This window comes from Oryza glaberrima, chromosome 2 (genome assembly GCF_000147395.1).
Source record: "Oryza glaberrima chromosome 2, OglaRS2, whole genome shotgun sequence".
Lineage (NCBI taxonomy): Eukaryota > Viridiplantae > Streptophyta > Magnoliopsida > Poales > Poaceae > Oryza > Oryza glaberrima.
In genome coordinates, this window is record NC_068327.1 from 25,364,862 (window position 1) to 25,378,041 (window position 13,180).

At 49.3% G+C, this 13,180-nt stretch overlaps 2 protein-coding genes across 2 annotated transcripts; both read right to left on the minus strand.

Annotated features, from left to right (window-relative positions):
* Window positions 1-548: 548 nt before the first annotated feature.
* Window positions 549-2,283, minus strand: LOC127763316 (salt tolerance receptor-like cytoplasmic kinase 1). The gene is made up of 2 exons (XM_052287971.1): window positions 1,583-2,283; window positions 549-1,473 (listed from the first exon to the last, which is right to left on the minus strand). The coding sequence occupies exons 1-2, from the start codon at window positions 1,971-1,973 to the stop codon at window positions 773-775; spliced, it is 1,092 nt and encodes a 363-aa protein (XP_052143931.1). The 5' UTR covers window positions 1,974-2,283; the 3' UTR covers window positions 549-772.
* Window positions 2,284-8,974: 6,691 nt separating this feature from the next.
* LOC127763315 (trihelix transcription factor GT-2-like) lies at window positions 8,975-12,919 on the minus strand. Its single transcript, XM_052287970.1, has 4 exons — window positions 12,718-12,919; window positions 12,056-12,445; window positions 9,586-10,861; window positions 8,975-9,509 (listed from the first exon to the last, which is right to left on the minus strand). Exons 2-4 carry the CDS (start codon window positions 12,421-12,423, stop codon window positions 9,264-9,266), a joined length of 1,890 nt encoding a protein of 629 aa, XP_052143930.1. The 5' UTR covers window positions 12,424-12,445; window positions 12,718-12,919; the 3' UTR covers window positions 8,975-9,263.
* Between the last annotated feature and the right edge of the window lie 261 nt (window positions 12,920-13,180).

Here is a 13,180-nt window from a genome sequence, read left to right on the forward strand (position 1 = left end):
AAATATATCATCTATTTCCTCTGTTTTATATTATAAGTTGTTTTGAATTTTTCTAGTAAAACTTTTTTAGATTTGATCAAATTTATAGGAAAATATAGTAATATTTTCAATACAAAATAAACATATTATCGAAATATATTTAATGTTATATTTAATAAAACTAATTTGATTTTATAGATGTTGCCAAATTTATCCATAAACTCGGTCAAATATAAAGAAGTTTAATTAGAGAAAAAATCAAAACGATTTATAATATGAAATTTGAGGGAGTACATTTACTCATTGGCTCAAACTTATATTCCATGGCAGCATGGATAGTGGAATTTGCTTTGCTTTGAGATTTTGTTTTTTTTTCCAATATTTGCTCTAGCCAAGTAAACTTCTGCTGTTCTGCAGTGTGGCGGCTTGTTCTCTTAAATTAACCTTGTTCACATGCGTGCAATAGTATAGACTTAGCGGCTAGGAAGATCTGTTCAATTCCTCGTTGCTGAATGCCAGTTTGACTTTCTTATCAATAATCCGTCTCAAAGTACTCACAAGATCACATGTTTAGATTAGGTAAATCATGTATATCTTTTCAACAACATGTACAAGATCCCTTGTTAATGGGCCACTACATACCTACAATAACCGCATCCATGCATGACATCACAAAATTTTTCTACTTGATCCCAAAGTTTCAACTAATCCACGGATGATGATGAGATAAGGTAAAAAAAATGAACTTTTGGAGCCTCCCTAACATGCTATTTACAGCCTTTCGACGGGTAACTCATGAAACCATCTTATCGCTTGGTTTGGATCCGACGGCTGAGATCAACGCCGTCGTCTTCTCCTGCAGCTCGCGCACCACCTCCGCCATGGACGGGCGGAGCCCGGTGCCGTCGCTGACGCACCGCAGCGCCAGCGCCGCCACGGTGGCGGCCTCCTCGACGTCGTAGTCACCTCCCAACCTCCGGTCCACCACGTCGGCCAGCTTGCCCTCGCCGATCGAGGGCCCCACGGCGGCGGTGAGCCGGTGCCCCGTCTGGGCGCAGATGGCCTCCCGCCCGGTGACGAGCTCGAGCAGCAGCACGCCGAAGCTGTACACGTCGCTCTTCTTGGTGGCCACGCCGGAGCGGAGGAAGTGCGGGTCCGCGTATCCCGGGGAGCCCATGACGGGGCGGCCCGACGCCCTGGTGGCGCCGGACGGCGGGCGGACCGCGGCCGAGAACCCGACGTGCGCGAAGCCGAAGTCGCAGAGCTTGGCGTCGTGGTTGGCGTCGAGCAGCACGTTCGAGGACTTGATGTCGCCGTGGATGACGGCGGGGTCCCGGCTCTCGTGGAGGTATTCCAGCGCCATCGCCACCTGGAACGCGACGGCCATGCGCCGCGCCCACGGCAGCACCGTCCGGCTCTTCCCGCCGCTCCGGTGGTGGAGCCTCTCGTGGAGGTCGCCGTTCGGTGCGTACTCGAACACCAATACACCCTCATCTGCACACAGAAACAAGTTCATGTCAGCCGCCGCCGCATTAACTCAAAACGAGTTGGAGATTTCGTAGATAGAGTTCGTCGATGAGGTGACGAGTGATTTCGTGTTTACCTCGTTCGTCGCAGTAGCCGAGGAGGCGGACGACGTGGGGGTGGCGGAGGGAGAGGAGCACGTCGCGCTCCTGGCAGAAGGCGCGGTGGAGGCGCTCGCTGCTGCGCTGCACCTTGACGGCGCCGAGGCGGGAGGAGGTGAGCGACGCGAGGTACACGGTGCTGAACCCGCCCTGCCCGATCACCCGGGACGAGAATCCGCCCGTGACCGACTCGATCTCCGCCCACCCGAACCGCCTCGCCACCACCCCGCCGCCCTTCTCCACCACCGACCCCGCGCCGCCGCCGCCGCCGCAGCCCGGCTCGTCCGACACGCGTGCATCGCTCTCCATCTCGCCGCCTCCCACGCAGCAGCAGCGGGCAAACGCCAAGAGGCCGCACCTGTCCAACATCTTGCAGCGCGCGCTCGCGCACACGCACACACACGATGTCACGAGTACACGCCCTCTTGATACCGGCTTCGCTTACGATCGCGATGGAGAGCAGGTGGTGCAAGCGCAACGGGGACCTAGATCAGCCGGAGCCTAGTGGCGCCGTTGCTATATACCGCGAGGTTTTGCATCGCACCTCTCCCCTCGAGTGGACCTCAACTAATCATTGTGCATAAAGAAATGCGAGCTCGATCGATCGGGCCACTTTTTTTTTAGGTGGGTGGGTGATTGATATCGTCATGCGTCTCGTTCTAAACCTGTGCGCCAATAGGATTACCGGAACGTTGAGGGTGCAGCACCGCGTGGTCATGGGTGTGCTTAAATTCGGACAAGTATTTTACTCGTACCACTAAAACTTTTTTCTTTCTTTTCTTTTTGGACGAAAGCCGCTTTGCGGGGACGCACTAGCTAGATATGGATGCGTGGAATGTGACGTCCTACCGGCAGGCACAAGTCGAAGACATTTTCTCGCCTTTTTGTCAGAGACTGATGAGAGCGCCTTTTATCTCCTCCAGGTCATGGCCTTTGTTCATACTAAAACATTTCTGGCTGGCTAGTGGATGGATGGTATCCGAGGGCAAGTAACATCCCAAACGGAAATGTCCGGCTTCTTGTGAGCGATCTAGTGCCAAGCCATTTTTCACTTTCGACAGCGTGTGCGCCGTGCGCGTGCTTACTTACCGCGCCACAGAGATAACAAAATGTAAATACCATTTGCTCACGCATGCAGTCACATGGTAGCTACCGAGTGAGATTCCTTCAGGGCTCCTTTGATTTGGAGGAAATACATAGAAATTTTAGAGAATTTCAATCCTATAGGAAAATTTCCTATGAAGCCCTTTGAAACAAAGGATTACATCCTATTCAATCCTTTGAAATTCCTATAGAATGAACAATCCTATAGAGATTTTGGAGGAAATTTAGCAAGAGCTTCAACCTCTTGCTAACTTTCCTTTGAGTCTATCTCTCTCATCCAATTCCTATGTTTTTCCTATGGTTCAATCAAACGGTCATTCCTGTGTTTTTCCTGTGTTTTGCAATCCTCTATTTTACACTTACATTCCTATCAAAATCTTACGTTTTTTTTATTCTTACGTTTTCTAAATCCTTCGATTCAAAGGGGCCCTCAGATCGGTTCCTATACTCAGAATGCCCACCATTTCAACGGGGTTTTTCACCGGTTTCCCAAAGGAGTATGCAGCACACTGATCTTACGAGTAAAATTCAACGCGTGGCTACGAATTCAGTGTACTGGCTCCGTGAAATTTTACTACTAGTACTACTCGTCTAGTCCAGTTTGGAGACAATAATCGGCATGCATTCGCGTGCATGAACACGCAACGCAAACTGATTAACCACGTACATGCATGTGGGGACAGCAGGGGGCTACGCGAGTACGCGGTTGAGATGTTGACCGGGGGGAGCAGCTGATTAACCAGGCGTCACATGAACACAGGATGGTTCGTCGGGGTCTAACCTTACCTGACCCAACTAACGAACCGTGGTACTACTTTGACATAAGAATGTTGTTGGTGCGATGATGGAAAAGACTTCAACTTTGGAAGCTTCTTGCTCAGAGCTGATGAGAAGGAGCCCTAACTTGAGACCTCGAGACTTTGTGAGACCTCTCAAGCTAGCTAGATACTAGTCTCAACAAGAGATAACTGGCGCATGCAAGAGGAGTTCAAAACTAAACACAAAGAATAGAACAAGGCCGAGTTTAGTTCCCAACTTAAATCAAAACTTTCCTACACACTTAAACTTTCAATTTTTTTCTTCAAACTTCTAATTTTGGCGTGGAACTAATCACAGCCCAAATAGATCGATGAACGTGTTGTGAGAGAAACGCGCGGTACGACAAGATATATATACACTCACCGATAGGATAGTGACATGGTGTGAATGTCGTATGCAGCTATCATATGGAATACAATGATATTCAGAAGTATTTCACTTATAAAATATCCAGCATTTTAATTTGTGATCGTGAATAGTCTACTGTATCCAGCATTCCAGCTGTATCCAGATGAAAATGCTGCACTGCTTCTTACGCACTTCGGGTTTTCGGCCTGCTGGAAAATATATGGGCCTCAAGTCCTCCCAATACGTGCTGTATGTACGGAACACAACTGATTCAGCCCTCTGGGCCTTCCTGAATAATTGGGCCTTTCTTTCTCAAGTCTTAGGACGGGACACGATACCGTTGAACACGTTACAGCTGGGCCATCAGATTCTAGTTTCTAGCCCAATGCTTCCCATGAATGGGCCAAATATGAGTACCATTTATAACAAATTAACAAGAAAAAAGTCTACTTTACATCTCTTACCTAAGGGTCGAGTTTTAATGTCACTCCTTAGCCGTGAAACGGTGTACAACACACTCTTTATTTTCCAAAACCAGTACAAAGTAGTCCCAAGGCACAATTAAGATCGGCTTAAGCTGAGATGGCATGTTGACTAGATTTCATCCTACGTGATGTCTACGTAGCACTTACAGTTAGAAAAAAAAAGTTAGACCCATATGTCAAGAGCTCATGTCGTCTACCTCCAACCTCTCCTCTCTCCTATCTCTTTCACATCTCTCCCCACCTCTCCCTCTTACCAATCTTTATCTAGGACGGTCGTAGGTGGAGAAAGGGGTGGCAGCCATCGCGCATCTCCTCGTAGAAGGGGTCTGTGTTGTATTGGTGCGACGCGAACGTCGTCTTGCGTTGCATCGTGAATTCCATGGAGGATCACAATATCATCCTTCTTCGTCCACAACTGTTGGAATAGGAGTCGTCGCTCCTCGGCACCACTTGCACTGGTGCTACCGCCGGGGCTAGCCACAACGGCGGCTGAGTAGAAGGCATGGGGTGGTATGGTTTGGGCCAATGTGGTATTGAAGTCAATGTCATCGGAGTCCTTGTTCCATAGATGTTGGTGTTGGGGAGGAGGCAGCCACACTGCGGAGGGGTCGTCGATGATGGTAGGGAGGACCAGATTGGGATCAGATCAGAGATGGTGGGGCCATCGCCCAGAGTGAAGCCTTCACCTTCTTGGTGCGCTCCTCTTCGGCGACTCCCTTGCCAACGAGTGGCTCCGAGTTGTCTCCCTACTCTTTGAGCTCACCAGTGCGTACCCCAACCCCGCCAAACGTATGTGGAACTTTGACAGCTCTCAACATTGTTAAGGAACCGTTTATACTGATTTTAAAAGTTAGAAAATATTTTGTGTCTGATTTTACGATTGGGGGAATGATTACGTACAGTAGACCTTTTCCTTTATAACACCTGCATGCACGCCCTGCTATCCGGTCAGAGCCAGGAGAATTCGACGTAGTACAAAATCAGAGCCTTTGCCAATCACCTGCTCCGACGAACCAAAACTTTAACCGGACAGAGCGTCCTCTAAGAAACGGGCTTTTAACATCCAATTAATTGTTATGTTTGTGGGGGTGTAGCGCTGGTAGTGCATGAACAGCTACCACGTCCGGTGCGCGTTCGTGCAGCAACTCGCGCGCGGTTGCCGATTTAACCCATGATTGGTGTGCGCATGGAAACACATAGTTATGGCCTTGACGTGACAAGAAAAGGAAAGCAAGGGTCATGCGATTGGTGCGTACTTGTTCACGGTTTAATTTGTTGCGTCGGAGGAGAGGATAGAGAGATTGGAGCGTTATCCGGTCCAAAACTCTGGTGGCGCCCAGAGTTGTTTCGTTCCGTCGCAAGCCACTGCAGCAACTGTAGCTTGGATGAATGGCCAAAAAGCTGATGGAGATCATGCATGTTGTGCCTTTTTTTTAAAAGAAAATGTGGAAACAAACTAAATCAAGTTTGATTCATTTTTTTTTCAACTCGAACAATTTTGGACCACAGAACATGCATCAACATATAGTAAGATTTTACTCTCATTTTTCTATCGAATGGTATATAGCAATCCTGATACAAAGGAAATTCGTCAAATTCATCTTTTTTAGTCTCTTGACAGAGACGAAGAAACGTGATCCTCTCCCTGTTCCGGTTATCTATTAAAAACCATGTGCTTGAAGCGATTGTGTTATTAAAAATAGTGGTGGGTTCAGCTCTATCAAGGTGGTGTCGGATTATGGCTCGAATGGGCAACGGCAGAACCAGGAGTACAAGTAATGGCCCGGCCACCCCAACTTGAGCAAATCATAGGTACAAAATCATGTAGTTGTGTAAGTGTAAGCTGTGTACTAGACGCCAAAAAATAGCTAGTTCAGCAAATCTTTCCATTTCCTGCTATGCTGGTATTTTGCAAGAAGGGATACACTCGAAACATTAGCTAGCCATACATAGAAAAAAGATCATAACAAAAAAACATAGAAACAGAAAAAAAACACATAAAAAGACAACTGCAAAACAAAGGATTATAAAATATAGTAAGAAAATTGTGATAGTTGTTTTGAAAGGTATAGCAGTACAGAAATTTCATAGCAAAAGAAATTTTAGGAACTGTAAAATAGCTGCCATGTTGATTTTGCTTGTCATTTAGGGCCTGTTAAAATTGATGATATTTTCAACCATACCATTATTTAGTAAAATTGATAATTATGTGGCTACATTTAGTTTATTATCAAATATTGACAATGTATATGGAATTTTGGCAACATTATTAAGCCAATTCTACCAAAATTTTGGTATATTGTCAAATTTTGATAAGGTTCATTTTGGCACCAAATATGAACAAACTCTTACTTTCTCTCGTCAGTATGTCGTCTTTGTATTTGGCTTCTCATTTACCTCGATCCCGTGGAAGGATTTAAATCTCCACCTAAGCCCTTTAGCTGCTAGAGTTTTCATCACCTACAATCAGCTATAGTGGGCTATAGCTGTAGCTAAGCTATTTAGTTATTTTGCAAAAATTGAACATGAGTCTTAGAATAAACAGTTCATCACAGTAGAATAAACAGTTCATCATAGGAATAAAAAAAATCTTGCATGTCTTGCTTGGCGGAGAGGAGTGGGCCTCTGTGGAGTCAGGAATCAGGATGCAGCCGCCACTGTTGCAGCCTCCGTGAGACATTGCCGTCATCACTGCTTGGGAAAGAATCAAAGAACAAAGAATTGTGGGGACTGGGGAGGGACCACTGCAACCTCTTGGCACAACCGCCGCCACCAACTCCGGCGCATCCTCCGGGTGTAGCCGCAGCCGCCGCTGATGCCGCCACCGCCTCCGGGTGCAGCCATAGCCACCGCCTCCGAGCACAGCCGCAGCCGCCGGAGTCGTCACCTACGGTTGCAGCCGCAACCGCCGCCTCCGGGCGCCGCCGTCGCCGCCATTGGGTACAGCCTCAGCCGCCGCCTTTAGGCACCACCGTCGCCACCACCGGGCGCAGCCACAGCCATCACCGTCGACGCAAGCCGCAATCGCCGCCATTGCCTATTTCTCTATCGAGGAGAGGAGGGGGAGATAGACGGAGAGAGAGAGGGGGACTTAGGGCTTACACCTTCACATGAGAGAGGGATAAGGGCCAGCCTTAGCCCGCAGCAAATTCCAGGCCATCATCAAGGTTTAGCTGTTGCTAAGGCGCTAACTCAAGTTAATTTAGCGGCTATCTCCCGTTAAGACCAGCTATTAGCGTTCGAGATTCTGTAGTGGCAAAATTAGGATATCTTAGCTATTGCTTTTCTAGAGATTTAAATCCTTGATCCTATGCACGCATAATGGGGAAAAAAATGGTTGGAGTGTTTTTTTTTTTCTAATTTCTCCCGGGAAATGATCCCATAGGAAAATTTCCTTCAGCTTTATTGTATCTCAATCCTGATAATCAAAGGACACTACAGTGCCGAATCCTATAGTAACCAGAATCCTACGGTTTTCATGTGGAATTCCCGTGAAGCGATGACTAGGCCTATGTGAAAAGCTGTCTGTCATGCTAGATGTTTTGAAATGGTCCCTTTTTAAGCATTGATCGATCTAACCACCTACTCCTACTTCTAAAGAAAAAAAAAAGATCTAACCACCTATTTCACTATGCACGTATCAGCCTTTGCAGTAATGTAGAGATTATTATAGCTGCGTGTGGTTTCTAGTAAATCAATCCACTAAATGGTAAACCCCCCCCCCCCCCCCTTAAAACAGGGGAGCGAGGAAAACAAAGAAATGGAGAAATTACAGTATAGTAATGCAACTGTAAAATAAAGTATTGCAAAACATAGGCAAAATGTACTAATGATCATTTCATTATACCGCAGGAAAACTCTAGAATTTAAGAAAAGACAAAGACCTAAAGAAAACTTTCTATGAGATTTCTAATACTTGTATTGTAAGATTCAATAGTGTACTTAGTTTGTTTCGAAGTAGGAAAAAAAAATCTCTAGGAATGATTTTTTCCAAAATTCCTCTGCTTTTCCATTAAAACAAAGGGGCCCTAACATGTTACAGATAGGTGCAGCAGTACTGTGAACTACTCCATTCGTTTCAAAATATAAAACGCATTAGCTTTTTACACGGTTTCCACTTATAGTTTGACTATTGATTATTTCATAATATATTGTCAAGAACAACAAAATTAACATCATGTGAAAATAATTTTAAATGTGAATCTAATAATACTAAACACAAACTATATTGTTAGCTCAATTATTAGTTAAAAAAATGTTGATTTATCAGAAAACAATTACGCTTTATATTTCATATTTAGAGAGCGTACTGTATATTGAGAGAAATATGTACTGTAGCACTTTGATCTGGACCATGCATTGTGATGAATAAGGCATTAGATGATATGCATAATGCACCCCTACTACTGTCCTCCGCCGTAGCCACATGCTACGATAGACGATCCTATTTCGTATTGTACCTGCCACTGAGACACACCAACCTGTATGTATGGTATGGGTACTGCATAGTTGTGAGTGTCAACTGCGTCATAGGAATATTCACTTTCTTGAATGGAACTAGTAATACGGGAATGCAAAGCACATATTTCAGACTGCTAATAACCAATGCAAAAATGTGAAAAGCATACGCAAAATCATATCATGACCTATAAAACCTGTTATGCTGGTATTCTTCTCAACAACCCCTCTGTCTGTGAACCTAATTTGGTTCATGTTTTTTTTTTTGATAGTTTGCTAGTTACCACAGAAAGAAATCAACAAATGGTATACGGGATGTTGCCAACATCACAGCAAAACAACTGAAAAAGTATAATAGGGCAATTGTGACCCTCTTGAACTGAAAAAGAAGACGGTGATGCCTGCCTGGCTTTCTTTAGCCCCCTCACTCTGCGCGCACTGCCACCTACTGAACCGCAAGGAAGCTGGTGTTGCTGGTTGGGGCTGAACTCGTCGCTGCCGCAGTTGTCGCCGGCACGGCTGCGTCGTTGCCGTCGCCGCCGCCGCCTGCAGTTGGCTTCTGGAACTCTATTTTGTACTGCATTTTGTCGTCGTCGTCGCCATCGTCGGTGTATTCTCCACCCATCTCGTCGCTGTCCGTCTCCTCCGCTGCTGCTGTGACATTTGGTTCGCCTTCGGAGCCTTCCACCTTCTGTACAAGAAACAAATTTGATTAGCTCCCGTGCAATCAACTTGAAACTGAGACTAACTTGGATCAGGTGATTTACCTTGTCTGGGGCGTTGTGGACAAGGAGGGGCACCGCCAGCTGCACGTTGCCGACGTCGTTGCTGCTCTTCCCCTCGAGCTCACGCTGGCTCGGGTTGTCCTGCTCGGAGACGGTGACGATGGCGAGGCTGGAGTGGGAGGCGGCGATCGTGACGCCGCCGCCGCCGCCGCCTCTGCCAGCGAAGTGCTTCTTGCGGTAGATGGCGTCGAGCTGGTGGAAGTAAGGGCAGGTCTTGGAGTCCTCGGGGCGCCGCTTGTTGCTCTCCTTCACCTTCTTGAAGTACTTGTTGATGTTCTCCCACTTCTCCTTACACCGCTTGGCGCTCCGGTTGTAGCCGATCCTCTGCATGCCGGCGGCGATCTCCTCCCACAGCGGGCCCTTGGGTCCCATGTCGTTGTACTGCTCCTCCTTCTCCATGCGCAGGTCGATGAGCGCCTGCACCTCCTCCTTGGGCCACCGCGACGGCGCCGTCGTCCCGCTGCCGTCTCCTCCTGCTGCCGCCCAGGCGTCCTCCGCCTTCGCTCTCGGCGCCGGCACGGGCACCAGCTGCAGCCCCGCCGCGGCCGCGTCGTGGCGGGTGGCGCCGGCGGACGAAGGGGAGAGCCTCACGGGCTCCCCGCCGGCGCCACCGACGCGCTGGAGGAACGCGATCAGCGCGGCGTCGCGGGACGCCGCCGCGGCGCGCTCCTTGGAGAGCTGCTCCCGCTCGCGGTTGATCCGGGCGACCTCCTTCCGCCGCCACGCCTCCTCCCGCTCGGTGCGCTCCGCCTCCCACTTCTCCAGCGTCTCCAGGAACACCCGCTGCATCGCGTCCTGCTTCTCCGTCACCTGCCTCATCATCCCTTCGAACATCGCCATCAGCTTCCTGGTGCTGCTGCCCCCTTCGCCATCACCGTCACCATCATCGCCAAGCCCCTCCCGACCGCCGCCGCCCGGCGCCACCGCCTCCTCCTCCTCCTCCTCCTCCTCGTCGGACTCATCGTCCGACTCAGACTCCGACGACATCGACAAGAACCCGAGGTCCGCCGCCCCGGGCAACATCATCCTCGCCATCGCCAGCGGCTGCGGGTCCTCCACCGGCATGCCCTGCCGTTGCTGCGGCGGCGGCGGCGGCGCCGCGGCGTGGAGCGCCTCGAGCTGCGAGAAGAAGCGGTAGCTCTTCCCGTCTTGCCGCCCGGTGCGCCCTTCCTTGGTGCGCTTGTAGTACTTGTCCACGTTCTCGAACTTCTCCTTGCACTTCTTGCCGCTCCTCTGGTACCCCAATTCCGCAAGCCTCCTGCCAAAAACAAAAAAAAGGAGAGAGAAATCGCGCACACACGCCGCGCTGGCTCTTGTCAGTTAATTGCTCCTTTGCTTTCACGCCTCAACCATGACGCTGAAACGTAGTAAGGCACGACAACAACAATGAAAGCATGTACGAAGTGGCAACGACTACAATCTACATACAGTATGTGGTACGCACGGAGGTATAGTAGTAGCATCTTTCACCTATCGATCGTAGTGGCATACGCATACGTACATGGATGAGTCAAGACTTGACATTCTTTTTCGTCTTTCCATGAAAGAGACTAGAGTTGGCGGCGTTGAATTAGAATTCAGCAAGTACTCCCTCCGTCCTAAAAAAACTTCCCTCCGTCCTAAAAAAACTAATCTAGTATTGGATGGAACGTTTTATAGTACAACAAGTTTGGACAGGAGTATATCTAGATATATTGTACTAGAAAACGTCTAATTCAAATACTAGATTAAGTGTTTTTTAGGACGGAGAGAGTACCTCCTCCTCCTACTAGTAGTTGTACTCTGAAGATGAGGACTCGGAAGTCAGAAACTCAGAGGAGAAGTGATGATGTCAAGTTGATGGCGTCGTGAGAGTGGGGAGAGTCAGAAAAAGGGTGGAAAAAGAATTAAACTATAGCGGCGTCGGGATGGGAGCAAAAGGCTTCCTTCCTTCTTTTTCCCAAAAACTGGAGTGCATCGAAGTTTAGAAACGAATAGAAAAACACAGGTGCAGCTGCCACCTCGCAGGCTGCAGCTACTGCTATGTCTGTGTGTGTGTGTATGTGTGACTGTGTCGTTGCCAGCAGCAGCAGCCGCCTGCACTCCACGAGACGAAACGCCCACGCTGTGGCGCCATACGCCGAGATACCTGTATCGTCCCTGCACCTACCATATTACCAGCAGGACCCCAATCTTTGCCACAGAAACCGAAGAGCTACTAGCTAGCATTACGCCAAAAGAGCCGAGAAAGATGGTGCTATGCTAGCTAGGAGACGGGCGCGCGGTAAAAAAGATGGCAAAAGGATCAGTAAACTCGCCGTCGTTTCACGGGACGCGGTGCTTGCTACTACGGGGTGATGGTGAATTCCGTTAGCGAGAACAGCAGCATTCCGGAGAGGACGGCGGCCGACAGCGCGCGAGGGGGGGAAAAAATTACCGCGCGGGTTGGGTTGAGTTGAGTTGAGTTCCGTACCTGGAGAGCTCCTCCCAGACGGGCGCCTTGAGGGTGGCGTTGCGGAAGGCGACGTCCATCTCCGACCGGATCCTGATGAGCGCCAGCGTCTCCTCCCGCGGCCACCGGTTGCCGGTGCTCCCGCTCCCGCCGACGCCGCCGGCGACGACGACGTCGTCGACCATCATCATGTCGTCGTCGTTGGAGTTGACGGCGGCAGCGGGGAATTCTTCGGGACCCGACACCTGCGGCTGCGTCGGCAGCAGGACGTCACTTGGAGCGGCGGGCGCCGGCGTGGTCACCGGAGGCAGGTCGAACGCGGCGGCCATGGTCGGCGGCGCGGGGACGACGCCATACGGCGGGTCGCCGGCACCCTGGGGGTGCTGCATGGCCACCACCACCTTTCCTTCCCTGCGCAAAACACAAAATTCAGTTGATCTACGCACACACAAGACAGGGATAGGCGATGCACAAAAGCCAGGAACTGCAGTGCTGCCTTGCCACTCCACAAGCAAGCACTGCTGCTGCTGCTGCTACTCGCGTACCACCAACTAGCACACCCTACGAGAGCGATTTGGGCGCTGAATTGGGGACAATTCTTGCCTCTACGCCCATCTATCTTGGCCTCCGTTTCCAACCAAGAGAGAGTGTGGTGGTGGTAAGGGAGAGAGAGTAAAACTTACAACTTTGGACGACGGAGATGACGGAAATTGCAAACCGGGGGGGACTGTACCTAGGGGAGGAGGAAGAGGAGAGACGGTGGTGAAAAAGATGGGGGCATGGACAACTGGAAAGGGGCAAAAGAGAGGGTGGGAGAGGAGAGGCAGGCAGAGAAAGCCAAGAGCCCCTACAGTCTACAGAGAAGAGGGGGGTCTGGTACATGTGTACACTACACTAGCCCCTCCAAGATTTATACACCCATCCAGCAAAAACATGTCCAGGTTCCAAAAGGAAAAATGTTATTCACATTTTAGTCCATCAGATTGGCTCAATAAATGTTGAGAGACTGGGAGATGGTACCAAATCCCTCCCTCGCCATATTCACATTTAACCATGGGAAGAAAGCTATTTACACTTTAGTGCATCCGTTTCGTTTCATAAATGTTAGAGATACGGAATGCGTCGTATCCATCTATCTCGTGACAT

Bases quoted from the DNA above. Each gene is read 5' to 3' on its own strand.
- LOC127763316 (XM_052287971.1), bottom strand. From the start codon at position 1,973: ATGTTGGACAGGTGCGGCCTCTTGGCGTTTGCCCGCTGCTGCTGCGTG. The intron at 1,474-1,582 runs GTAAACACGAAA...TTCTGTGTGCAG, and splicing joins CGGCTACTGCGACGAACGAG to ATGAGGGTGTATTGGTGTTC.
- LOC127763315 (XM_052287970.1), bottom strand. From the start codon at position 12,423: ATGCAGCACCCCCAGGGTGCCGGCGACCCGCCGTATGGCGTCGTCCCC. The intron at 10,862-12,055 runs GTACGGAACTCA...TGTTTTTGGCAG, and splicing joins GTCTGGGAGGAGCTCTCCAG to GAGGCTTGCGGAATTGGGGT. The intron at 9,510-9,585 runs GTAAATCACCTG...TTTCTTGTACAG, and splicing joins TCCACAACGCCCCAGACAAG to AAGGTGGAAGGCTCCGAAGG.